Source organism: Raphanus sativus, chromosome 5 (genome assembly GCF_000801105.2).
Source record: "Raphanus sativus cultivar WK10039 chromosome 5, ASM80110v3, whole genome shotgun sequence".
NCBI lineage: Eukaryota > Viridiplantae > Streptophyta > Magnoliopsida > Brassicales > Brassicaceae > Raphanus > Raphanus sativus.
This window is the reverse complement of record NC_079515.1, coordinates 29209906-29236077: the sequence shown is the minus strand read 5'-3', so window position 1 is coordinate 29236077 and position 26172 is coordinate 29209906. Positions and strand designations below refer to the sequence as shown.

At 38.0% G+C, this 26172-nt stretch overlaps 6 protein-coding genes across 8 annotated transcripts; 3 read left to right on the top strand and 3 right to left on the bottom strand.

Annotated features, from left to right (window-relative positions):
* Positions 1-356: 356 nt before the first annotated feature.
* On the bottom strand, positions 357-2479 carry LOC108862207 (tubulin alpha-2 chain). Its single transcript, XM_018636265.2, has 4 exons — positions 2282-2479; positions 1710-1944; positions 1254-1624; positions 357-1173 (listed from the first exon to the last, which is right to left on the bottom strand). The coding sequence occupies exons 1-4, from the start codon at positions 2372-2374 to the stop codon at positions 520-522; spliced, it is 1353 nt and encodes a 450-aa protein (XP_018491767.1). The 5' UTR covers positions 2375-2479; the 3' UTR covers positions 357-519.
* Positions 2480-3563: 1084 nt separating this feature from the next.
* Positions 3564-5170, bottom strand: LOC108862208 (F-box protein At1g49990-like). The gene has a single exon (XM_018636268.2). It carries the CDS (start codon positions 5042-5044, stop codon positions 3773-3775), a length of 1272 nt encoding a protein of 423 aa, XP_018491770.2. The 5' UTR covers positions 5045-5170; the 3' UTR covers positions 3564-3772.
* Positions 5171-6675: 1505 nt separating this feature from the next.
* Positions 6676-9358, top strand: LOC130494963 (uncharacterized protein At3g43530-like). The gene is made up of 4 exons (XM_056985836.1): positions 6676-6915; positions 7311-8030; positions 8099-8266; positions 8372-9358. Exons 1-4 carry the CDS (start codon positions 6676-6678, stop codon positions 9356-9358), a joined length of 2115 nt encoding a protein of 704 aa, XP_056841816.1.
* A 1907-nt stretch (positions 9359-11265) lies between these two features.
* LOC130494962 (uncharacterized) lies at positions 11266-13059 on the bottom strand. The gene has a single exon (XM_056985835.1). The coding sequence runs from the start codon at positions 13057-13059 to the stop codon at positions 11266-11268; it is 1794 nt and encodes a 597-aa protein (XP_056841815.1).
* A 1471-nt stretch (positions 13060-14530) lies between these two features.
* Positions 14531-17085, top strand: LOC108805132 (ATP-dependent Clp protease proteolytic subunit-related protein 1, chloroplastic). Its single transcript, XM_018577100.2, has 9 exons — positions 14531-14881; positions 15138-15253; positions 15370-15582; positions 15680-15784; positions 15922-15984; positions 16202-16313; positions 16430-16491; positions 16575-16757; positions 16865-17085. Exons 1-9 carry the CDS (start codon positions 14644-14646, stop codon positions 16943-16945), a joined length of 1173 nt encoding a protein of 390 aa, XP_018432602.2. The 5' UTR covers positions 14531-14643; the 3' UTR covers positions 16946-17085.
* A 1070-nt stretch (positions 17086-18155) lies between these two features.
* LOC108861231 (telomere repeat-binding factor 1) lies at positions 18156-20299 on the top strand. 3 transcript variants are annotated; one of them, XM_018635056.2, is made up of 7 exons: positions 18156-18303; positions 18505-18667; positions 18768-18958; positions 19215-19299; positions 19488-19571; positions 19653-20015; positions 20111-20299. In XM_018635056.2, exons 2-7 carry the CDS (start codon positions 18518-18520, stop codon positions 20123-20125), a joined length of 888 nt encoding a protein of 295 aa, XP_018490558.1. In that variant the 5' UTR covers positions 18156-18303; positions 18505-18517; the 3' UTR covers positions 20126-20299. The 3 variants fall into 3 exon arrangements, with proteins under 3 accessions (XP_018490558.1, XP_018490559.1, XP_018490560.1); XM_018635057.2 differs by having other exon boundaries at positions 18163-18303; positions 18510-18667; XM_018635058.2 differs by having other exon boundaries at positions 18205-18360.
* The last annotated feature ends 5873 nt before the right edge of the window (positions 20300-26172 follow it).

Here is a 26172-nt window from a genome sequence, read left to right as displayed (position 1 = left end):
TGACAAAATCATTTGAATGACAAAATCATTTGAATGACAAAATCATTATCAAAATAAAATCTTTAAAATTAAAACTTTAGAAGAATTAATTTTAATAAGACCGTTTAAATCAATTGATCAATAACTATAGAGTTTTAAAATTCTAAACTCATTATAAATTTCAACTGACATTCCCGTAGTCAAGAATTATAAAAATAAAAACAAAATACCCAATTATTGATAACAAATCATTTCTGATAAACAAAGTTGAACCAAAAATTTTGATTGGGCAAATTCAGTCAACTTTCACGTCCCAATTGCAAGAAATCTTTCACCTAAACTAGCATGAATATCTACAGATTTTACCAAAACGATAGTTAAGACGAAACGAGAACGAGAATTTAAAACCCAAATAGAGTATCAGAACAGAAATTCAAGCAGAAATAGAAAAACAAAGGGTTCGTCACAAGAGTGTTTCGAGCCCATCAACACGCAAACACATAGGATAACAGAATTTAAATTTTCGAAACATTGATCTTCTTAGTACTCCTCGCCTTCGTCATCCTCATCATCACCACCTTCGGCACCAACCTCCTCATAGTCCTTCTCCAAAGCTGCAAGATCCTCACGAGCCTCAGAGAACTCTCCTTCCTCCATACCCTCACCCACATACCAGTGAACGAACGCACGCTTGGCGTACATGAGATCAAACTTGTGATCAATCCTCGAGAACACCTCAGCAACACTCGTGGAGTTGGAGATCATACAAACAGCCCTCTGCACTTTAGCAAGATCGCCTCCTGGGACAACAGTTGGTGGCTGGTAGTTGATACCGCACTTGAATCCAGTAGGACACCAGTCAACGAACTGGATGGTACGCTTGGTCTTGATGGTTCCAACAGCTGCGTTGACGTCTTTGGGGACGACATCACCACGGTACATCAAACAGCAAGCCATGTACTTCCCGTGACGTGGGTCACACTTTGCCATCATGGAAGCTGGCTCGAAAGCACTGTTTGTGATCTCAGCGACAGAGAGCTGCTCGTGGAAGGCTTTCTCAGCAGAGATGACTGGGGCGTAGGAGGAAAGCATGAAGTGGATTCTTGGGTATGGGACCAAGTTGGTCTGGAACTCAGTGACATCCACGTTCAAGGCACCATCGAACCTTAGAGAAGCAGTCAAGGAAGAGATAACCTGAAACAAAATCACGTCAGTAACGAAGCAACTTCAAGACTAGTGTTTGTTTAAAGAGTTGTTTGCGACAGGCTTTATACCTGAGAGACAAGACGGTTGAGGTTGGTGTAGGTTGGCCTCTCAATGTTGAGGGAACGCCTGCAGATGTCGTAGATAGCTTCATTGTCGAGGAGGATAGAGACATCAGTGTGTTCCAAGAGCGAGTGAGTGGAGAGGACACTGTTGTAAGGCTCAACAACAGAGGTAGAGACCTGAGGAGACGGGTAAACAGTGAACCCGAGCTTGGACTTCTTCCCATAGTCAACAGAAAGCCTCTCAAGGAGAAGAGATCCAAGACCAGATCCAGTTCCTCCACCAACAGCGTTGAATACAAGGAACCCTTGTAGACCAGTGCAGTTATCAGCAAGCTTCCTGATACGGTCCAAGCACAAATCAACAATCTCCTTCCCAACTGAAAAAACGATTTCAAGAATCAAATCAGTTTAATATACAACCGTGTGGATTAATGAACACATAAGGATGAGTGAATATTTTACTGGTGTAATGTCCACGGGCGAAGTTGTTAGCAGCGTCTTCTTTACCGCTGATGAGCTGCTCAGGGTGGAAAAGCTGACGGTAAGTACCGGTCCTGACCTCGTCGATCACAGTGGGCTCGAGGTCGACAAAGACGGCACGCGGGACGTGCTTCCCAGCGCCTGTCTCACTGAAGAAGGTGTTGAAAGCATCGTCACCTCCTCCAACAGTCTTGTCACTCGGCATCTGGCCATCAGGCTGTTCCAACAATCCACATTCCAAAATCAACAAATCAGTACGTAAACGAATCAACGATAGCAATAGAAAACAGATCTAAACGAATCGAATCAACAATAGAAATAGACTACAGATCTGAACGAATCTCGAATCAACAATAGCAATAGACTACAGATCTAAACGGATCTTAATCAACCACGTACATTTCTACAATACATCGAAAATCAAACACAGATCTAAAGCTGTAAGCAATTAGATCTACGCATTCCTAAGAAAAATGGAAATGTAAGCGACGAATACATCAGATCTGATCTAAAACGCGGAGATCTATACGAAGGGAGAGGGAGATAAGGCGAACCTGAATGCCGTGTTCAAGGCAGTAAAGCTCCCAACAGGCGTTTCCGACCTGGATACCAGCTTGACCAATGTGGATCGAGATGCACTCCCTCATTTTCGATTTGAATCACACAGAGAGAGAAATTTACGAAGACGAAGGGCGTGTATGAAGACGCTCTCCTGGGAATATATCTAAGATCTGGTTTTCTATCGATACACTGATGCTCGCGCTCGTTTTATAAGCGAAACCATCCATCTTTAGGGTAATGGACACGTGGGTGGATATGATTGGGTTACTGTTAACCATGGTTAATGATAGGGTTCTCGTGAGCTGTATATTTTCTAATTTTAAAATTTGCCGCTTTGGCTCTGTTTGGGATATTTTCGCTTAATGACCTGTTTCTCTCATTTAAAAAGAAATCAAATTCCCTTGAAATGCGCTTAACCGGATCTGACCAATATGTAGTAAACCGAATCGAAGCTTCACGGCAATCGTTTTCCGATTCGCCTAGTCTTGTTCGAGTCATAGCTTCCGCCTTCAAGCCTCAAGAGGTTGGCGCCTGCTCCATCGTATCGATCTCGCTCTGGCATCCCTCGATTCTTCTCCGATGATCTTCCATCTCGCGAGGCACGCATTCTCCCTTATTGTTCTCTATGAATCTGTGCACCAATCCGATCAGAGTCGGAGGGAGAGTAATCACTTAGGACTTGAGCTAATTAACTGTAATCCTATCAGATGAGAGTTCTAAGTAAGAGGCAGTGATGCTCATTGTTGCGTGAAATGATCATACTAAGCTTCTCTGTGTAAATCAATGTTCATTAAAGGGTGGAGTGGCTCTTGTTCAAAACTCTGAGTTTTGCATATGGGCTTTTAAGTTCTAAGATTGAAAGCAAAAGACAGGTAACACTATTCAATGGAGCCATACTTCACGAGGAAATACGTGGAGCGGATGTTGCAAGCAGGCGGCATAGCTGTTGGACTGTGGCCACACCGGTTCCTTGCGAGTTGAGACCGCAACAGCCATTGCTCTTCTAGCCAATTTAGTTAATGTGGTTCGACTCTCAGGAAACAACGGCCTAAATGTTGTCTGGGTTCATGTGTTTGTTTCCCTTGTATTGTTCTATGATTTTGAGACCGCAGCCATTGCTCTTCTGGCCACTCTAGTGATGTTGTCTGACTCTCAGGAGACGGTCTAAATGGTAGCTAAGTCTTAAGTGTGTGTTGTCCTTGTCTTATGTTCTGTATTTTTGGTTAGCTAAGGTCCTATGGATTTTATTTCATAAGAAAAGAGAAGATTTGATATTGATAGAGCGGCAAGTTGTGACAAAGACGGAACATAATACATTGAAACACGGAAATAAGCTTTTGCAAGAAACAACAGAAAAGTTACAAACTCAACTTGGCGGATGAGACTTTGAATCCATCCGTCCATCGTGGGAGCCACCTGGGATAACGATATATGCTTATGCGCCAAAAGTATATATACCCTTTAGAAAGGTACAGAAAGGATGTTCAGTTAGGCAGACGGGGTACAGGATCCATCCACTGTGGGAGAACAAACTGAGATAACATGAGCACCGAAGTTATGTTGTGATTATCTTCTATGTACCCACTAGAAAGGTATGATTTCGCGCAATAACAACCTTCACCGCTACTCCACCGACTCTCTGACCCTTGATGAACAATAAACTCTTGGGTCTTCAAGTTACCTGACACCAAACAACTATCCTGACAACTCCACACATAGACGATATCAGCATTAAAAGGGTTCAACGCCATGGGAAAGCAATCCAAATCATATCCCACCGCAGACACCAAGTTGATTTCTTCCCCTGACAAGTGCCACCATTCACTACTACTCCCCCCAGAACCGTTTTTGTTTTTATTTAGCGTCCAGACTTTCAATATTCCATCAAGTACCTCAATGTAGACAACATCTCCTCCTGAGGCAGTCAAACATCTCCTAACGTCTTCGTTATACGGAAGAGGGAGAGGTATAACCTGACAACAATCATCACCGTCTTCAGGACCGAAGAAGTCATACGCTAAAAGGCTTCCGGGTTCGCTATTATCCACTATCCTCTCCCACCGATAAATCACCCCATCGACATTGACAGGAGGGTAATAGCAAGTGTACTGAACAGGAACAGAGGACATAAGCCGCTTGAAACTCCATAACCCTGTCTCGGAAGAATACACATACACTCTCCATTCGTTTGGTGCAACACTCTCATCAGGGTCACATGTCCTGACCACTTTGAAGCTGGAAACGACGCCGTCCTCGTCCAGACGAGTCACCAGAGCAGTATGTTTACACTCTTGAGGAGGCGGGGGGATCTCAACCCACTGCTGTAAAACCGGGTTTCCGACAAAGGTCTTGTAAGGGAAAGTCTCGACGTCGGTACGATGAACGAACACATCGATCCAGATCAATCCGTTGGAAGAAGATATATAGTATACGCGGGCGCGGGGATCGGGGTGAGGTTGAAAAGGCGTGATGTAAGAGCCTAGAGATCTGGGAAGATCCCATGTCTTGCATCCGTGGAGGCCTATAGCTTCTGCTATGGGGTAAGGATAGTCGGTTCCGAACATGAGAGACCATGAGGAGGATGAGGATTGTTTGTGAAGGGAGACGAAGACGCGGCGGAGATAGGACGATTCTATCAACGCTTTCCATCGTTTGGAGACCGATTTGAATCTGGCGATGCTTCTTAACGGTAATCTCACGATGATCTCTACGAAGACCGCCTCTGGGATCGTTGTTGTTGTTGCTGGAGACTCCATAGATTAGAGGTTTTTGCCAACACTGTGGTGGTCAATGGGATCTAGAGTTTCCTCCTCATGGTGGTCACAGAAAGGTGAAGTACACACTGCGGAACAAAAGGTCAACAGTGATAAGTTGGTAGTTGGTGAAGCAAGTGATGACCTCGTAATTGCTGAGGCTGAGCTGGCAAGTGTCACCTTCTTAAAAGTTGAAATGGACCGTCGTATTCAGTTGTTCATATTAGTTACTACATCCTTTCATGAATTCAGTTTATTGTAACTATAGTATCAAAACTAAACCACTTGGCCTCAGATTTTATAGAAAAAACAAACAAAATTTTACTGATTCTCTATGCTATTCACTTTGGGAAACATTTGATAGAAACTCAAGCAACTTTAATGAATTTGCAGTAAAAGTTATGTGATAGAAACTGTAAATTAATGTATTGAGTTTACCCTATAAATATGAGTGGGTATTTTTTAAAAAATAATTGATTGGTAACATTTTTTGATGTCTAAGCGGCAGTATAAATTCATTTTTATAAATATCAATAATAATAATAATAAGTCTTATATAATTGATAAAATAATTCAGAAAATTAAATGTATAAATTAAAATTTAGAAAATGTATTAAAATTTTATAAAAGTTAAATATATTGTAATTCTATGTATGTAGGTTTAGTTACTAAATAGAGTTAACAATCAAAATTATAGAAATAATTTAAAATAAAAATAGGGAAGCTTATAAGTCTTGAAAAGAGTAGTTAATAACTATATATAATATATATATTATTTTTTTTTTAAAATGGTTATAACTTATGAAAGTGACATATAAAACAATGTTGGTAGTGATTAGGAAATTCTAAATTAATAAATCAAAAGCAAACCGTAACTTACTGACAAAATGCAAAAACAGTATGCATTCAATTTTAATACATTAGATTTTGTTTGATGTTAAATTATGACTTGAATTATCCAGTTATTTTAGACTAATTCAAATGTAACTCAAATAAACACATTTTAAGTCAAATATTAACTCAAAAACTAAAAGTAATTCATGATCGATAACATTTACGATGAATTATACTTTTAACTCAAATTTAATTAAGTTTAACTCATGTCACCAGTCAAAACTCATTCTACAAGTTAAGCTCCTCTGAGTTATTAAAAACCAGACAGAAATTCGGAGATATAACCCGGTTTAAATAGACCGCTATTAAAAAGCAGACCGATTCAGGTTTGTCTAAATTTGACTGCACATCCTCATCTGACGGAATCAAAACGCTCAGGTACTCCTGCCCGAAAAAAAAAGAGCTGAGATACTCCTGCCCGAAACTGCCCGGATTTAGAAAATCATTTATCTTTATTTTTACACGAAAATTTATAAAAAGACAACGAAACCAAGAGAAACTTCAATAATTACAACTCTACCTAGGACTATCCAAACCCGGGCCCAGAACCGACCCAAACAAATCGGATATCCACTTCCAGAAATTGAAGAATAAATTGAATTCCCTAATACGTTTCCCCTCTCTCCCCATATTGGTTGATTGAAAAGACACCGTCTCTCACTAAAAGTAACTCAATTCGACTTATCTGAAAACCCTACTCAATTCGAATCCTCAATCGACAATCAAAAACACAAATCATGATGAATCCAGACGTTACGAAGGCAAAAGAAGACGGCTCGAGTAGTGTAGTAGGAGATGAAGCAAACCCAAGGATTATCGAGAAACCTGTCGGCCTCCCAGGAACCGACCAAAGTCCCAGAGATGCAAATGAAAGCGAAGACAATGCCAGTGGAAATGGAAAAGGGGAAGAGGAAGAATCAAGTAAGAAAAATGAAGGGGAGGAATCAAGAGAAGTAGACGAAGGAGAAAAAGAGAAGGAAGTCGTAGACGAAGGAGAAAAAGAGAAGGAAGCCGGGGACGAAGGAGATGAAGAGAAGGAAGCCGGGGACGAAGGAGATGAAGAGAAGGAAGTCGGAGACGAAGGAGAAAAAGAGAAGGAAGTCGGAGACGAAATAGAGCCCCGAAGAAACGACGAAGAAGCTGATGAAAAGGAGATAATTCTATTTGGACGACATCATGAAACTGAGTCGCATGCAGATGATTCGGTAAGTATTGAAATTGAAAACTTTTACATAGATGATTTGAAAGATTAGATAAGTGTGGAAAACTAAGTGGAATTTAGAGTTAGTGATTGATGAACTAAGTCGAAGTTTGTGAAACTATATGTTGATGGTTGTAAGATGTCGTACGTGATCCGGTTCTCACTTGAGTGCAGGTTGTAGATGACGAAGAAAAGGGCATGCTACCGAAACTACACTTTCCTTCAAGCCAATATCAAAAGTCTTTAAAGCTTTCAGGAAAATGTTACATTGACTCGGCGATAAGAACTATTCAAACGATCCTGAAAGCGAAGGAGGTGGAATGGTTCATAGAGCACCCACAATTCCAGCATTTCTTCCATATTAAAAACCGAAAGCAGAAGTGGATGGGAATGTGGGTTCTCGTTTTGCGATCAGCTTGTGTTGCGAAGAAGCATGAGTTATGGTTTGTCGTTAATGGCGTCGCAATCCGATATTCTCTCAGAGAATTAGGACTCATTTCTGGACTATACTGCCATGAGTATCCCCCCAACCATGAGAGGTTGGGTGGTACAACATTCATGAACAAGTATTTTGGAGGAAAAAGGGTAACATACGCTGACCTGGAGAAGCAGATGTTGGCGATGAAATCAAAGCCATCTGAGGATCGTAAGAAGATGGCCGTTCTGTTCTTCTTAGCCAGCATCCTTGTCGGAGGCCGAAAGAGTGGTGAGGGAGCATCACCTGTGGACAGTTTCTTCCTGAGTGTTGTTGATGACCTAGATGCGTGTGTAACGTTCCCTTGGGGGCGGTATGCATTCGAACATAACTTGAAGGATGTCTCTACCTTTTTGGAAAAATGCGACGGGCTTGCGCCGACGAGTTGGGTTTTTACAAGCTTTCCTATCCCTCTGGAGGTATTCTCAAGCTCTCTTCAACATAGTTGTTTAATTGATGTTAATGTCTTTTTGTTGTGTGTTGGTAGTTGTTGGCCTTTGAGGCAATTCCAAGCTTGAGGAACCATTTCCGAGAAGATGTGAATGGTGCAAATAGTAGTTGCCCGCGGATGTGCAAGATGCAGTACAAACGGAAAAGTGGAACCAAGGAAATCAGTCTGAAAGCTGTGAACGATAAACTTGGTAATAATACAAAGGTAATTGATGTTTTATGTGGACTCGAATTGAGGAGAAGGGACTTATGAGACTTATGAAAACTTGGTGAAACTAAGGTAATTAGTATTTTTGTGTTTTTACCACAGGATATTGAGAGTATCTTGGTAGCAACAGCAGCTGAGGAGGAACTTCTGGAAACCATAGGAATGGAGAAGGAGAGTTGTTGGGCCGATGACGCCGATGATGCAGCAGTTGATGGTTGGACGAAGATAATACGGAAAGGGAAGAAACAAGTTTTCTTTGAAGAACAGTTCCGCATGGATTTAGAGTCTCGCACAGGTCAGATTGAAGGTCCCACCAATCCTATCGGAGGACCATCGAATAATGCACAATCTGGTCAGGCTAATGCTGATTCGGTGGAGGTTAGTGGAACTACTCCTGGAGCTGAGGCTTTAAAAGCTATGGAAGGTCGGCTTATGAATGCAGTCAGAGATGCAGTTCGAGATGCTATGAAGGGAGTGAATGAAAAAGTCACTTTATTGTCTACGCAGCTAGGTCTGCTAGAAGAGGAAGTGAAAAGTCTTAGGTTGAGTGTTCCCGGAAGTGACAATCCGGCGGTCCAAGATGATGGTGATGGTGAGTCGGAAGAAGAGGATGGTAGTGACAATAACGAGCCGGAGGAAGAGGATGGTGGTGACAATAACGAGCCGGAGGAAGAGGACAATAATGTTGAAGATGCCATTCTCGAAATTTCAAAGGATGTACAGAGGGAATATGGTGAGGTTGACTTGGATGATGATGATGCGGAGATGTATGCACATGCTGCGGAGGTCGAAAAAAAATTAATGTCAGTAAACACGAAAAAAAAGAGGTCGAGAAAAGATGATGGGAAAGAAACAGTTCCTGTGAAAAAGGTTAAGTTGGTTGGTGAAACTGTGAGGAGTCCCATTCAGCTAAGAAGCAAGGCAGCAGCGAAGGAGGCAGAAGCTGAGAAGGAGGCAGCAGCTAAGGCAGCAGGTAAGAAGAAGGCAACAGCTAAGAAGAAGGCAGCAGCTAAGGCAGCAGGTAAGAAGAAGGCAGCTGGTAAGAAGAAGGCGGCGGCTAAGAAGAAGCCGAAGACAAAAAAAAAGTAGGTAAGAAGACGGAGTGAATTCCCAGTATGTGGTTGTTTTAATGTGGATGAACTCGAATTATTCGGTCTGTATGACTTTTAAATTCCCGTGACTTTCTTGTTTGATGTTGAAGACTGGTATTTAAGACTTATGTTATATATTGGGAGAATAGGGAAACTTTAGTAAGTTTCACTTGCAACTTAGTGTAACTTCGTGAATTTATGATATTTCGTAGATCGTGAAGGAGGGAGAATAGGGAAACTTTAGTAAGTTTCACTTGCAACTTAGTGTAACTTCGTGAATTTATGATATTTCGTAGATCGTGAAGGAGGGAGAATAGGGAAACTTTAGTAAGTTTCACTTGCAACTTAGTGTAACTTCGTGAATTTATGATATTTCGTAGATCGTGAAGGAAGGAGGGAGAATAGGGAAACTTTAGTAAGTTTCACTTGCAACTTAGTGTAACTTAAGTAAATCCGAAGAGTCTTGGTAAATCAGACAACAACAAGGGAACATAATCTCAAGCAAACAACAACAACAGATAGTAGACTAATGTCATGGACCGGACGCATCTCATGGAGTGGTGGGATTCTGACGGGTTAGATTATACTTCAGTTCAGCAATCTCTGCAGCCATCGCATCCACGCGCTTCCTTAACATTTCAACCTCTTCCTGGACTCCGAAGACCCATGGTTGACGGAAATGGAAGCCATCATTCTAGACGTAAAACGGGAATGTATCAGAATCCGAAAGTATCAATAAAAAATCTGGGCGTTATCTATAAATTACCTCATAATTTTTGCAAGTGAAGTATTTTCTCCCCGGTAAAGTATCAAAATCGGTTTTATACTTCAGGTTCCGAGCCACCTCGTTGATGATTGTCCCCCCACAAGGGCATCTGGTCGGAATCCCACACCCGGCATCCGCCACGCAGCCAAGCATGTTGATGTCTCTCTTCAAAGCCTTCATCTGGCTATACTCCTCGTCTGGATGAGTCATGATTTTGAGTAACCTAGATCTAGAAATAAGAGGAGCGACCGATTGTAGAGAGAGATCTAGAGAGAGATTGAATAGTAGAGAGAGAGATTGGCTGAGGTAAATGGCGAAAACATTAAAAATAATGGGTTTAATACACCTCTACGTCGCCTCCGCATCGATTTTGTGGAAAGTCAAAATTCGAAAAAATGGGCGGGAATTTTTTCGTGTAGGATTTTCGTGCTTATAGTTTCACTTAGTTTGTAGTTATACAAAAACCTTTAAAGTTTTACTTTTCTGATTTTTCCGATTTTGTTGGTTTTACTGTACTTAGATGATTGATTTTATGGTTACACCTGATATATTCTATTTTCTATCAACGTTTTAGATGTGCTCATGCATGATAAAATTTAATTTTGTGACATATGTATCTTTTCTAATCCCACGAGGTAGTGTTTACAAAAAACATAGCTAACAATGATGTATTCTCTTCCCATTCGACAGAACATTGTTAACATTTCGTAAAGTATCAAAATCGTGACATTGTTAGCTAACATAGCTAAAAACATAGCTAACATTGATGTATTCGGATTTCTCAACATAGCTAAAAACATAGCTAAAAACATAGTCATCAACTAACGAAGAGTCGAAAGGTTACATAACGAAAGTTTCACCAAGTTTTACAATCATAAAACGAAATCACTTTAATCAGGTTTCACTAAGGTTCACATTCATATAACACTTCAGTTCCTTCAGTTCCCTCAGGTCCCTCAGTTCCTTCAGCTCCTTCAGCTCCTTCAGCTCCTTCAGCTCCTTCAGCTCCTTCAGCTCCTTCAGATCCTTCAGCTCCTTCAGCTCCTTCAGTTCCTTCATTTCCTTCAGCTCCTTCAGTTCCTTCAGGACCCTGCGAGCAGTTGAAATAGCTAGCCAGACCCCTATTCGGGATATACTTATTAGGACGGGGACGGGGACGGGGCCGACTTTCTCCCGCCGAAGGATGCCTTTTTTCCTGATGTCTTCCTTTTTTTTTTCTTGTAGTCTGGAGGTAGAGGACACTTCGCCGCCGCGACTTCTTTTGGAACCAGCCAATGAGTTATATGAGGGACTGGATATATAGTCCTTCGATACGCTTTCGCCCATGTTGTAATGAAGTAATAATTCGAGATGAAATCGTACATGTCACTCAACTGTAATGGTTTATCATGCTCCAAACACTTAATGATAGCTCTTATTGCATGTCTACATGGGTATTTATCTATATCAAACTTCCTGCAACTGCACGTCTTCTGTTGCAAATCCACAGAACAAGTCTTCCCGTCTTCTCCAATAACACTGTATTCAAGCTGAAAACTGTTCAATACAGTCACTGAAAGTTTTGAACCTTTCGGTGTTCTCTTATGCAATTTGTTCTCCACCAAAGGAACCAATTTTCGAGATGACGGTCCTTCTGCTGCATCCTTCCTATGTCTGTTGAACCACTCAGACATTTTATCAATAACTGTATCAAGCATAGGCAATAAAGACATCCTTCGCGCCTTTTCAAATAGCGCATTCAAAGACTCCGCACAATTAGAGGTGTCTATGTTGTACCTAGCACCGGGGAAATGACACTTCGCCCACCGTTTGACTTCGACACTTTTATCAAGATACCTAGCACACGATGGATACCTCTCCCTAAAATCGTCATACTGCTTTTTAAACTCATGCTCTGAATAAAGACATGCAACTTTTCGGAATTGTAGTGCAACCTCGTCCCTGCCTTGATTGACATGAGCTTTCACATTGTGCGATAGATGCCAGATACAATACCCATGTTTAGACATCGGATACACTTCACCAACAGCTTTTATCAGACTTGGATTTCTGTCTGAAACAAACACCAATTCCGTCGAATCCGGTATAACAGTTTTCAGCAGCGTGAAAAACCACTTCCAGCTTTCGTTTTTCTCCCCATCAACCACAGCAAAAGCTATTGGATAATGGTGAAGGTTTGGATCCTGAGCCGTGGCAATAATTAAACAACCACCTTCAACAGTCTTCAGGAAAGTTGCATCCACAGTGATGACTTTCCTCATGTATTCAAACCCTTCAATGGAGGCTCCCAACGCAACAAATAGGTATCTGAACCGGTTGTTTTTATCCACTACCAAACTTGTTTTTGTATCCGGGTTCACCTTCTCTAACATATACAAATAAGCAGGCAATATTATATATCCCTTCTCCGGATCACCACGAATATCCGCAACAGCTTGTTTTTTTCCTCTCAAACATGTCGTATACGACACTTCCACACCCAGTTTCCTTTGCACCAGACCGACCAGGATTTTCGCTGTTGGTGTCTCATATAGTCCCGGATAATCCTTGTGCACTATAGCTGCAACACATCTTGGTGTAACTTTCCTTTTCTTTCCAGTACTTGAAGTTACGCGAGAGCATGAATGCATATTCCTGTATGTTCTAATCGAGAACGCTTCAGATTTATCTATCTTTGTTGCTCTCACACTCCATTTACAACCTTCATCTGCTCCCCGACATTTTACCACATATCGACCCCTGTCCGAGTTGCAAATACTGATTCCGAAACAGTTCTCTTGTGATGCTCTATCAATAATATCTTTCACAGCTTCTTTACTCTCAAATTCTTGAAACAACTGAAGACCCAAACCATCTTCCCACTCTTTAACCACTGGTTTTTCTTTTGCAACACGTGGGAGCTCAACATAGTACGAACTAGGACGAACACCCATAGACTTATCCACGTCGCCCTCACTGTCCACGCCCCCTTCCCCGGCTTCTCCATTAACAACATTAATGCCCCTTTCCTCGGCTTCTCCATTAACAACATTAATGCCCCTTTCCTCGGCTTCTCCATTAACAACATTAATGCCCCTTTCCTCGGCTTCTCCATTAACAACATTAATGCCCCTTTCCTCGGCTTTTCCATTTATAACAACATTCTCCACCCGTTCAGCCCCCGGCAGATATAGTTCTGCTTCTTCAATGCGAGGAAATAGAGTGAGTGCACCCGGATTACCTTCAACTTCGGGTAATCCACTCGCAAGCTCACTATAGTTCCCACCATATGAGCTTTCTTTCTCAACTACTGATTGTTGCTCCATTTCTTCGATGACCTCTACATGCAAAATACTTCTTCTTCCCTATTTATCCACTGATGTCAGATACACATACACATCTTCATCATCCAAAATATATGATTGCCTCTTAGGTTCTACTACCAGTGGAATGTAACTCAGATTCATCCTCTTTAAACACGGATCTATCCTCTTCTTCTTGCATATCCTCTCCTTCAAACAGGAATAAGTGATCTCATCCAATGATGATGTCTTAAAGGATATACCATACAAACGACCATCGCTTGGAATCCATTCATAATCATCTCCTGATTTCGCATATTGTCCATCATAGTCAAAGTGTATGTTTGTAGAAGAATAACCCATTATCTGTTGTACCAAATAAAAAATATACAATTGAAGTTAATCTTACTTATACAGTTTTGCTATTATAGTCCTACTAATTTATACTTGTTTACACTTTTTCACAACAGTAAAGTTTCACCTATTTACACTTTTATAGTCTACTAGTTTCACCCTTTTCATTCCGGATTTCAGTTTTGATTCGCGACATTTCTTGTTCATCATCCAATTCCATAACAAACACACCATACAACTCTCAATTGACAACACAAAGACCCATATATTCGAAATCTACTGTCTAAAAATCCCAACCTAACGACCCGCATTGACTTCATTCATTCGATACAGAGAAAGACAATGCTTTACCTGAACTTTATCTGACCTGGATTGGGTGTCAATTTCAGCACCCAAGCGAGCCGCAATCTCCTTTACAATCGAAACTCACTCAATGATTGCTCTAGCTTTCATTCGCTTTCTTCGTCAATCGTCCGTCGAGAGAGAGACTCGAATTAGGGAGGAGAGAGAAAAATTAAAACTAATTAAGAAAATGAGAAAATCCACCTGGACATGAGAGAGAGATAAACCGCGCTTTTTTTGATTGGTCAAGTAAAGGAGCGTTTTTATTGGTCAAGTAGAGAGGGTTTTCATTGATCAAGTAGAGAGGGGCACTTTCGACTTTAACCATCGGGTTGAAGAGTATGAAAACAAATAAGAGTATGGCAGATTACATGAGAATGGTAGATCACTTTTTGCCTCATTAAGAGTATCTGAGCACTCGACTCCATCTGACGACAGCAGAAGTGAAGTGACCAGCAATCCCTAATTTCGCCTCAAAAACAAAAACCCAATCCTTGGTCGTTAAAATCTTCACCTTCTTCATCGGTTGCCAAATCGGAGATGGCGACTTCTATGGTCTCTCCTCTTACTCCACAGCTCAACAACGAAGCTCTCTGTTCCAAGTCTGTGCTTCGCAACTCACCCTTCATGTCGGGATCTACTAAGCTCTTCTCCTCGAACATGCCTTGCTCTTCTGTCCCTCAACGCACAAGAAGATCACACTGCTTCGCTTCTGCTAAAAACATGAGCTTTGACCACATCCCCAAGCAGTTTCGAGGAGACAATCTCAAAGATGGAGGTTATAGTCTCAACCTCATCCACTGTTTGGTTTTATTTGGTGATGGATTGGGTTACAAAGTTGTCTACTTTCCTTTGATTAGATTACACAAAGTGCCCCTTAGTATGGATTTCTAGAACTGATGATCCATTTGATATGCGGTCATACTAGTTTAGAACCATGAAAATAGTTAGATTGATGGTGATTGCTGCAGTTCTTGTTTGTAATGAAAGAAAACTATATTACCTGACTATATGTTTCTTTGCCTTTTATTTAGTGATGCAAAACTTCAAGAATGTACCGCAATACTTCTACGGGCTTAATCCAGCTCAAATGGATATGTTCATGACCGAGGATAGCCCTGTCCGTAGGCAAGCGGAAAAAGTTACCGAGGTTCATTTTCTCTTTTAACTCTTCTTGTCACTCCATTTTACAATTCAATGATATGGAAACAACCTAGGTTGCTTCTCAATCTCATCTTTACGTTTGGCGTGCTTCTTTGTTGATAGGAAAGCATCTCGTCTAGAAGAAATTATTTAGACAATGGAGGGACATGGAGTATGTCTGGTATGAATGTAGCAGATCCTAGAAGATATAGCATGAGTGTCCAAATGTACAGAGGTGGAGGAGGCGGCGGTGGAGGATCTGCAAGACCAAGAACTGCTCCTCCAGATTTGCCTTCTTTGCTCTTGGATGCTAGGATCTGCTATCTTGGCATGCCTGTAAGACCTTCTCGTGCCAATTAACTTGTTATTAAACCCATTCGTTTCCTCTCTGTTCAGGCACTGATCTTGCTACTTTTGGTGTGTTTACTTGCAGATTGTTCCTGCAGTTACTGAGTTACTCGTTGCACAGTTTATGTGGTTAGACTATGATAACCCAGCAAAGCCCATCTACCTATACATAAACTCACCTGGGACTCAGGTCAGTCCAGGAAAGTTAATTACATATTGTTGTTGATGGAATTATTTGAAGAGCCCATCTATCTATACATAAGGCTGTTACCTTTAAAAGCTATCTAATCAGCTATTTTTTTTTTTTTTTTTGTTTATGCCATGTAGAATGAGAAGATGGAGACTGTTGGGTCAGAAACAGAGGCTTATGCCATAGCTGACACCATTTCTGTAAGTCTTTCTTTTAAAATAATCTATGCATTTATCTTTATTGTGATTATAAGTTAATCATTTATGCACCTTATGTTCTTCTTCTTATTCACATGGCCAATCACAAATTTCTTTTTGTTGATTTTGTCACTGTTTATGTTTTTCATAATGTCTTGATTGAACCCGCCTTAATTGTCATCACCTTACTGTTTCTGTTTCTGGTGTGTTGCTTAAAAAGTATTGCAAATCAGATGTATACACAATCAATTGTGGAATGGCTTTTGGTCAAGCAGCAATGCTTCTTTCTCTTGGTAAAAAGGGTTATCGTGCCGTACAACCACATTCATCAAGTACGTTTTGTCTTCAAATAAACATATGTACTTAAAACTTTGCAGTTAGATCATGATATACATAAAATTACCTCTTGCTCACCTGTATAAGTTTTTGATGGTTTATGGTTGTGCAGCAAAACTATATCTGCCAAAAGTAAACAGATCGAGTGGAGCTGCCATAGATATGTGGATAAAGGTGGCCCTCACAATTTCTTGTACCCTTTTATGTAGTCCCCTCAAGTATGTTCACTTGTAATGTAATGAATATTTCTCTGGCAGGCCAAGGAACTTGATGCAAATACTGAGTATTACATCGAGCTGTTAGCTAAGGGAACATGTAAATCTAAAGAGCAGATCAACGAGGACATCAAGCGACCGAAATATCTCCAAGCACAAGCAGCCATTGACTATGGAGTCGCAGACAAGATAGCTGACTCTCAGGATAGTTCCTTTGAGAAACGGGTAAGTTTCAAATTTATACTTTATATATACCTTAAATCAAGTTAAGTTATGCTTTGTGTTGTGTTGCCTTCACTGATGCTGAAAATGGAAAACAATGTTGGGTTTAGGATTACGATGGGTCTCTTGCCCAGAGAGCCATGGGAAGACCTGGAGGAGGCAATCCAACAGCTTCAGCAGGACTTAGATGATCAGTTAATTCACACTTACAAATGTTTGAATCTCAATTTGCTTAGTCACTCTGGAATATGTAGCTGTTACAGTCTGTAAGCAAACACGTGTAGTATTAACATACAAAAGTGTTGGCAAAAAGGATTTTTTTTTTCCTGTTTTCCAGGAAGTTTAGCAGTCAATTTCTTAACGAAAACAAAGATCGATTCTTCATGAGAAACTTCATTACCTAAAATGAGAATGATCATGAAACCCGCAGAACCACTCTTCTGCTCCCAAACTTTTTTTAGTTCTAAAACCGCTGCATTTACATGACTGAAGAGGAGTGGGTATACGATGCTTCATTACACCAAAGCCGTGGAACCGGTTGCTGTTCCAAACAGTCCATCCAGAAAAGCACCTATATGTTAGAATCTGAGTTTGGTCGGCTTGAATGGAAAAGCAAAACTCGATTGTGGGTTATTTCAAATGTATTTTATTGATCAGTTAGAAAAAATTATAGTGTTAGTAAGTAAAAAATGAGTTAGTTAATAAAGTAAAAACTCTAATCCTAGTCGCCAATGCGTGTATGTGTATGTGTATTCTCTGATGCACTCTTTAGTCTTTAATATCCTCTTGTTGTCTCTTTAGAAAAACTTATATCAATTTGATTGCTTTATTTCAATTTTGGCAATAACTTTTTTCTACATTATACACATAAATAAATTTATGATCTTCGTTTATATCTCGCGTTTTCTCATTTATTATCGACAATCTATTTTGTCTTTGGTTCCATTTCTCAATCAAAATTATTAAAATAAAATATTAATTAATTTTAGATTTAGTGTCCAAAATTTTTCAATTTTTTGATTTTTATAAAGAAAATAGTGACAAGATCTCGTTTCTTATTTCAAATTTTCAAATTTTTATATTTGTTTCATTGAATTTTTAATTATTTGTCGATTATAACTAAATATAAATCAGTATTTTGGAATCTAATTCCCGGTTAATATTTGAAATACAAATTTATATTTGGTTCAACTGACTTTTAGAAATGGTACTAAATCTAAATCGAATCCAAATTGAAATTTTAAAATATTTGAATGAAAATGAGACTGTTAAACCAGAAAATCTGATACCTGATTGAATTCTAACCGAAATCTGATTGGTCCATCGGATAGCCAGCCTCTTTTTTTTTTTTTTTTTGACGACACCAGCCTAATTTCATTTTGGGAAATAAATTATATATTTTCCGGAGGTCCGTTAGTTCGAACCTATTGTCTTTAACCTAAGTTTTTGTTTCTTTTCAAAAGCCTCTCGAATTTTTACCAAAAAGAAAATTCAACCAAGAGAAGTTGGAGTTGGTCTCGCGAAGATCAAAATTACTCTCAGAAATCTGGTGAATTCGTCTGTTCCCTTTGTCGATTATTATATTCTGAGCATGAGATTGGATTAGGTATCAATCAAGATTCTTTTCTAGGGTTTTGTTATTGTACCCTGTTAGGGTTTCCACAGGAACAAGATCTAGAGAGAGATTCTGTTGTGAAAATGGATATTTTTTTTTTTTTGATTTTGCCTTGATTTGTTCTGTGGTTTGCAGAACAGGGTTCGTGATGGGTGCTCCTAAGCAGAAATGGACTCAAGAAGAAGAGTCAGCTCTAAGGTCCGGCGTTATCAAGCATGGACCTGGCAAATGGCGCACCATTCTCAAAGACCCTGACTTTAGTGAAGTCTTGTTCCTCCGTTCCAATGTTGATCTTAAGGTCATCATGATGCTTCCCTTCTTATCCCTCTGTCTCAACCTTTTATGAAGCTCTTTTTTTTTTTAAAACCTGATTTGTTTTATTGTATTGAGAGAGACAGGACAAATGGAGGAACATGAGTGTCATGCTGAATGGGTGGGGATCGCGTGAGAAGTCTAGGGTTGGTGTTAAAAGGACGCCCTCTCTTCCTAAACAGGAAGATACCTCGCTTGCCGCCGATTCTAGCCCGTTGCAGAGTGATGAAGAAATGGCAGAAGAAGATGCCACTGGCACTTCTGCACCTAATGTAAGGTCAGAATATGATCATCTTTTACGCCTTTTGTAATCTTTGTTTAAATCTTCTTTACTGCCTTAGTGTCCATCTAACTTTTTACTGCATGATATATACTTTTGCATGATTGTACATATGTTATGATAGCACGTAAGCTGTTTGCTACATCTTTTAATTGTGGAATTGTGATGAGTGTTGAAAGTTGCACTTTTACATTATATAGTTTGAATCTATTGTTAGTAGACAGTTTGTAACTTTTTTTAAAAAATGCTGCAGGCTGGATAGCCTCATAATGGAAGCAATATCTACCATAAAAGAGCCCGGTGGCTCTAACAAAACATCAATTGGTACCTACATTGAGGTATTCAGTTTTAGTTCTCACTTCCTTTTTTTTATTCGTAGACATTATATGTTGTCAAAATTATTAAAGCATTAAGTCCCATCGTGCTATACTTCACTCTGATGATCCTCAGTGGATTGATATGCTGTTAACTAAAATTTGTGAATGTCATTGACTGTTCATGTGTTCCTTTTTATTCGGTTGTATAGGAACAATATCACGCTCCACCAGACTTCAAACGGTTGCTGTCAGCCAAGCTAAAGTACTTGACAGCTCGCCGGAAACTTATCAAGGTAAGAGTTAATACAATCATTTGACCGCAGGTAGAGCAGAGACATGCTTCATTCACCATAACTTGATTTTCTCATTTACAGGTTAAGCGCAAGTATAGGATTCCAAACTCCACTCCATTGTCTCCCCACAGAAGAAAACAGTTGGGGTCATCTTCTGGAAAACAGAGAAGTCTCTCTTTGCCTTCCCCTAAAACAGACGGAGATGAAGTCAGTGTTGAGGCAAACGCACAGATTGATCCGGAGTTAGACAGAATGAAGACTATGAGCGTACAAGAAGCGGCAGCGATTGCAGCACAGGCAGTTGCAGAGGCAGAAGCTGCCATGGCAGCGGCTGAAGAAGCTGCAAAGGATGCTGAGTTAGCAGAAGCGGAAGCAGAAGTAGCTCAAGCTTTTGCAGAGGAAGCTATGAAGACACTGAAAGGAAGATACAACAACTGCAAAGTGGTAAAAACACAGACTCCTTTTATCACACAAGTACATGAAATGTTTGACAAAGAAAATGCTTACTAATGCTTACTAATGAAAATTTGATTCAACAGATGATTCGTGCCTAAGATGATGGAGAGAGAAGCTAAATGTGTTGAGAGAGAGAGAGAGAAGTAGTGTGTTGTGTGTTTGATGATGATTCTCTACTTGGAAACTCTTTTTAGTTGTAAGCAGTAATTATATGTGATGTCTGTTACTTGTTTACTTGTTCCTTACAGTTTTATATAGAATACTCTTTTATATATCCTTCTTCTTTGGATTTTGTACACTGTAAGATTTTCAATCAAGTTTTAAGACTTTCTGTGTACGTATTTGCCTACTGAACTAAAAGGCAAGTGTATTATAGGATCTACATATTTTAAAAACACACTCTTTTATCTCTTAAACAACACATGAATCTATGACAAAGAAAATACTTTTTGATGGTTGTATTGAAAATTTTGGTACAACAGATGATCTGTGCGTGTGGTGAAGGAGACAGAGAAGAAGAATAATGTCTTGCAGGTGGAGGGGAAAAAGAGATTAGCGTAGAAAAGTAGTGTTTGTGTGTTGATGAATCTGTACTGGGGAAACAAGACAACAGCGCGTTCAGCACGGAAACAAGAACAAGACAGCTTAACATACAAAAAGAACGGCTACAAGTCTAGAACTAAGAAAAGACAAAATCAGTGATTGATTCGTAATGTACACAAACCAAAGAACCATTAGAAAAAAAAAATGAATACAAAACTAAGCTTACTTTAGTACTAAAAAAACAAACGTAGAACTACAAGGCGAAAGAGATAGATAGCAAGGGGAGATAACGAGATGACGGTAATACAACCTCCAAATCTCAATTTAATCTTTGGTTTGAAAACGAGAAGGAAAAGGCAGTGTTCATAGATCTATTCTTGGTGAGAATAGTTGTTCTAGTCAGTTTTTTTTTCCTACAGATGTTGTGAAGTCAAGCTGCTTGTGATTGGTATCCTACTTAGTTGTATTATGTGCTTCTTTATGCTACAATCAGTGACCTGTTTGTTTGTGTTTACCCAAAATCTAAACCCGAAATAAACAAGAAGATAATGAAGAAGAGAAACAGGTATAAAAATTCATCACCTGCATAGCTGCTACTCTTGATAAGAAGCCTTGACATCTTTCAAGCAAAACCTTTCCTTTGCTGTTACATTCACCGTTTCGACCATTACAGAATTCATTTCATCAACCTAGCCATGATAAATAGCATCCGTCATCAACATAAATGAGCTTAATTCATATAACTCAACTCAAGGTTCAATAGACTCAAGATATGTGCTTTAAACTTTTAAAATTTCTTAAGCTAATCATTGGGAGAAATAGAGAGCATTTTTACCTTCAACGTAAGCGAGACTATAGAAGATGACATAGCTTGCATTACATCTACAATTTATCACGAGCGATCTTGTTATTACTTAATATACCAAAAAGAACATTCATACTATTCTTTCTTATTATATGCAATGCCATCACCAATGGGGATGTTCTAGGACTGAGTTTTCTTCATTTCAAAATAAATAAATTCTCTTGTTTCCTTATCAAAGTGTTGTGGGATGATTCTAAAAGCGAGTAAGTATACAAACCAACTTCTAGAGGAAGAAATGACAATTTTTCGGTTTTTACCTACCACACATAAGTACATAACTTGTGTCCAGGTGCATTTGCTAAACCCGTCACAGTAGAACTACCATTCTGCAATCATTAATTAAGTTGTATCCAAAACTATATATTTTCTTGCTAGAGCAAGAGGAAATCACTAAGCCAAATTCCTGTAATAAATCATTAACGAGAATGCAGATTCATACTGCAATCGTTGAGTTATATCCAAAACTTTCTGTCTTCTTTCTCAAAAATAGAAAGAAACAAATCCTAATTAAGAAGTTGGCCCTTTTAAAGTAATACATCATTAAAACTAAAAAAGGGTTTCAATTTCTGCCTTAGCAAAAGCAACTTGATTCGCTTTAATGTGATTGATACCCATGCATTCCACAGGTTTTTCTAGCAAAGAGAAACAAAAAAAAAGGAAAAAAGAGAGTGAATTCACATTCTATGTTATGCCAGAGAGATCACAACAAACGAAGGCTTTTGTTTATGCCTTAAACTATGTTCTTGAAAGATTTCAATTAACTATGTATACTCTCTTACTCTTCTTCTATGCAGAAAAATATTGACTAGTACTCTTCCACTATTATAGTTTGGTAAGATTAACACATTGAAGCTAAGAATCGAAGTCGTGTTGTTGCGGTTATGAGATTAAGCTAATTGACTTACGAGATTTCGCTATTTACCACACTATCGATCAGTATCAGAAGTAGCAGATGTTTGGTCTTATTAGAGTGTATATAGCTGGTTTAGTACATAGTTTAGTAGTTGACTTGATGATTTACAATTGTATTTAAGCTTACACTAATGAAGATATTGTACACAAATCTCTTCTCTCAAGCGTTTTCACCCTAAGAGAATCTGAAAGGTCTTCTCAAGCTCTTGTCTCAGTTTCCATATCTAGACTCAACCTTCCATTAACAGAAATCCTAGGACTCTTATCAATCGGGACAAAGAACGTTGCTCCACTGCCTTGGAGTTCTCTCTCTCTAAACTGTTTTGTTTTCCTAGATAATTTCTTATCATGCAAAAACAATTGATTTTTCATCTTTCCAATTTTTTTCAGTTCTGATCTCAACGGCCTCGTTCATTTCTACTTTCTTTTTCTTTTTCTTTTGTCTATACGAATTTAAAGTTTTTCTTATTCATTGCCTGGATTATGACTTTAAAGTTCATGATCAACAAATTCTTTTAGATCGAACAGTGGAATACAGTTGTCTCTGAACCTTTCTCAAAGCAACACTTGGATTGACAGTCAAGTTTAAATTACGCCGGGAAGAGATTGATACTGGTACGTAGAGAGATTCCGAGAATCTTAAGGATTTTGTTGCAAGGCTTCTAGAATTTGCAAGTATTCATGGTGTTGTGTAATGAGTTCATAATTTTTTTTTCTTGAACACAATGAGTTAATAATTTTTTCTGCAAAAACAGAGTAACAATATAGCATAAAATTATGTATTGTTCTAGAAGAACATAAAATTTTGAAGCCTTTTTTCAAAAAAAAAAAAACATAAAATTTTGAAATCATTTTTCTCTACAGACTGGTATAAGAAATAAAAGTTGATTCAAGAAGAACATACGAGAGATCAGAGAGGACAAGATTTCTCTACAGTAAACTTGGCGAAAGGTAAAGACCAGGACTGTTGAAGACGATAGATTACGAAGGTGATGCAAACCGTTTGATAATAGAAACTGAAATAATTATTTGCTTTATAGTCTTTAAAAAATTAGGGCCATTTAACATATTTTTGACCACAGAGCCATTTAAAATCTACACCAAAAAATTAGGACATTGTCTGAAAATTATTTTGACCATTTCAGTGGTGAATACGGGTTAGTCAAAATCATGTGTTAACTCAAAAATTAATTTTCTAAAATTAATTTTGTAATTTCTGACGTTTTAATTGGATAGTTGTAACATTTATCTAAAGCATTAAAATAATATATTTAGTTAAAACCTTTAAATAGTCTAGAAGCATTAACTAATAAGTCACAAAACGTTTTTTTTTAATAAAGCAAACTAAATTTGCAAAACTTAGATCTTAAAAAAATTCAACAAACTATCAAAAGAAATAAACTAAGGCTTATTTTGTTTTAAAAAAAACTATTCTATCAAAAGAAGTAACGTAGGTTTATTTTGTTTTCGTGTGTGTTTTTTATAAAGTTAGGTAACCATAAAATGTTAACAAATTTTTATTTAAAACCATAAATAAAATAAAACAGTAAAAATTTATTAGATTCATTACATCTGAATTTATATTACGTTAAATTAAGTATTTGTTATTTTCTATGAAATCAATGAATAAGTGAATGAATCAAAATAATAATTTATTTTAATTGAAAATTATGATAAAAATCAGTATCATTTGTCCCAAAATAAATCAAAGTATTTTAGAAGAATAAATTGATCTGTGCATAGCACGGGTAAATACTAGTCATATAAAAAGTCGTAATTGTATGTTATATGCGGTAATATAATCTTTTGAAAATAATTAAGTTGGACTAACATATTCTGAAATCGATTTTAATGATCCCGCCTCAGCAAAATTGAGATGTAGTTAAACGATATATCATCAAGCTGTAATTGTAAATATTACAAAAAAAATTATTATTTTCTCTTTCGGTGCATAGCAAAACTAAATTTAAATCAAACATTTCGATTATTTCAATGCTGTTTTCTTCCTACTTTTCGCCAGCTAATCTATGTTTTTAATCTTTCTAGTTTCTACTCTCCAAAGAAATATTAACGAGAGTTGAAGCTGAAGTTTAAGATTCCCAGAAACAAACAGATCGTGGTAGCCTTTAAAAAATAACAGAAACAAGAAGAGTCTAGTCATGTTCGTTAAACTAATGCTGCGGCAGCGATTAGAGATCAAAATTTAGAAGGAAAAATGTATCCAAAGGGAAAGAGAGAAGAACAGGGGAAGAAATCTTTTGTTTTCAGTCGCAGAGGAGAGAGAGAGAGAGAGAGATAATAGTGGTCGCTATTTTTTTGGCCTGATCGGCAACCCCATAAAGCTTCATTTATTCTGATGATGTGTCTGATAGAACCGTATTTTATAAACTACGGATAACTGAATATTGTAAAGAATAAAAATGATAAAATTATATCAAAGAATAAAAAAAGGATGATACAACTGCAGAGGCGAGATATTATCTCTTTCCTTAACTCAAATACGTCCCGTAGTGCGACGGTTCGATAACGTAATGAATCCCAGGATACAACTGCAAACAATCTTCTGAATTTGCGTCACTCTATCAGAAGCCTGGCGAAACTAGTTTTGTGTTGTACTCTCACACACAAGAAATACAAAATACTAACATAACTTTTCAATATGGGAGAATGTGATTTGTTTTTTTTTGCTATTGATGTGTGTCCTATTCTATCATGCTAACAAGCCATTTATATAGAAAAATAATGAGAAACACAAGTTTCATTTTCAACATAAAAATGAAACCTCCCATGGTGCACTAATGGAGTATTTATTTATTGTCATTATTATGTGAATTCATTTCACATTTTGACCAAAAAATTAAAGAGTATAATTATTATTATTTGACTCATTCAAACAAAATAATATACTTTAAATAGATTTCTTTTTTATATTTTATCAATATAAAAGATCACATATATTTGGTTTATATGATTAAGTTAATGAACATGAAGTCCAACTAACAAATCAAAACCCAAATCCAAATATCTAATGTGTATATTTGTAATTTTATACATGTTTCTCAAATCACACACATTAGACCTCCATTTCTCATTCACACTAACTCTATTTTTAGCATATGAATACATTGCTAAAAAATAGTTCCAACAATCCCCCACATGAATAGAAATGCTTCTAGACACTAGACGACTCGACAGACTTGACTTCCTAGACAAGACAAGACTCGACAAGACTCAACAAGACTCAACTAAGGACTTTTGAGAGTACAAACGAGTTCTCTCAAGTTGATTTAGAAATCCAACTTGTATATATTTTGCTTTTTTTTTTTCAAAATATATTTTTGCTTTATAGCAAATATACATATCAATACATGATATTTTTGTACCATCTAAACCACAATTTTCTATGATTATTCTCAACAATATTGACTTTAGAAACTACAATACACATGTTAGTTTCAGTCATATTGATCTGAAAATTTTCATTGGTTTTGCATGGTCAACCTTTTTAAAAGATGCATTTAAGCATTGACGAAATACAAATGTTTTGATCAATATCAACAAACATTTTATTTCTTATGGCAAATGATTTATATGTGGCAGACCTCTCTCAAACTTAATTTGAGGCGTCGACTCACAAAATCTATTTCCATACATACAACTTGATCTCAAAAGATCAAAAATGTTGTTTATAAATATGTTTCACCATATTTTTTAAACTTGACTCCTTTTTGTTTTCTCATGGTCATCCATGTGCTTAATAATTAAATTAAGTTACACCATAAAGAGAAAATCTGTCACAATGAAACCAAAAAAACGTTAGGCATT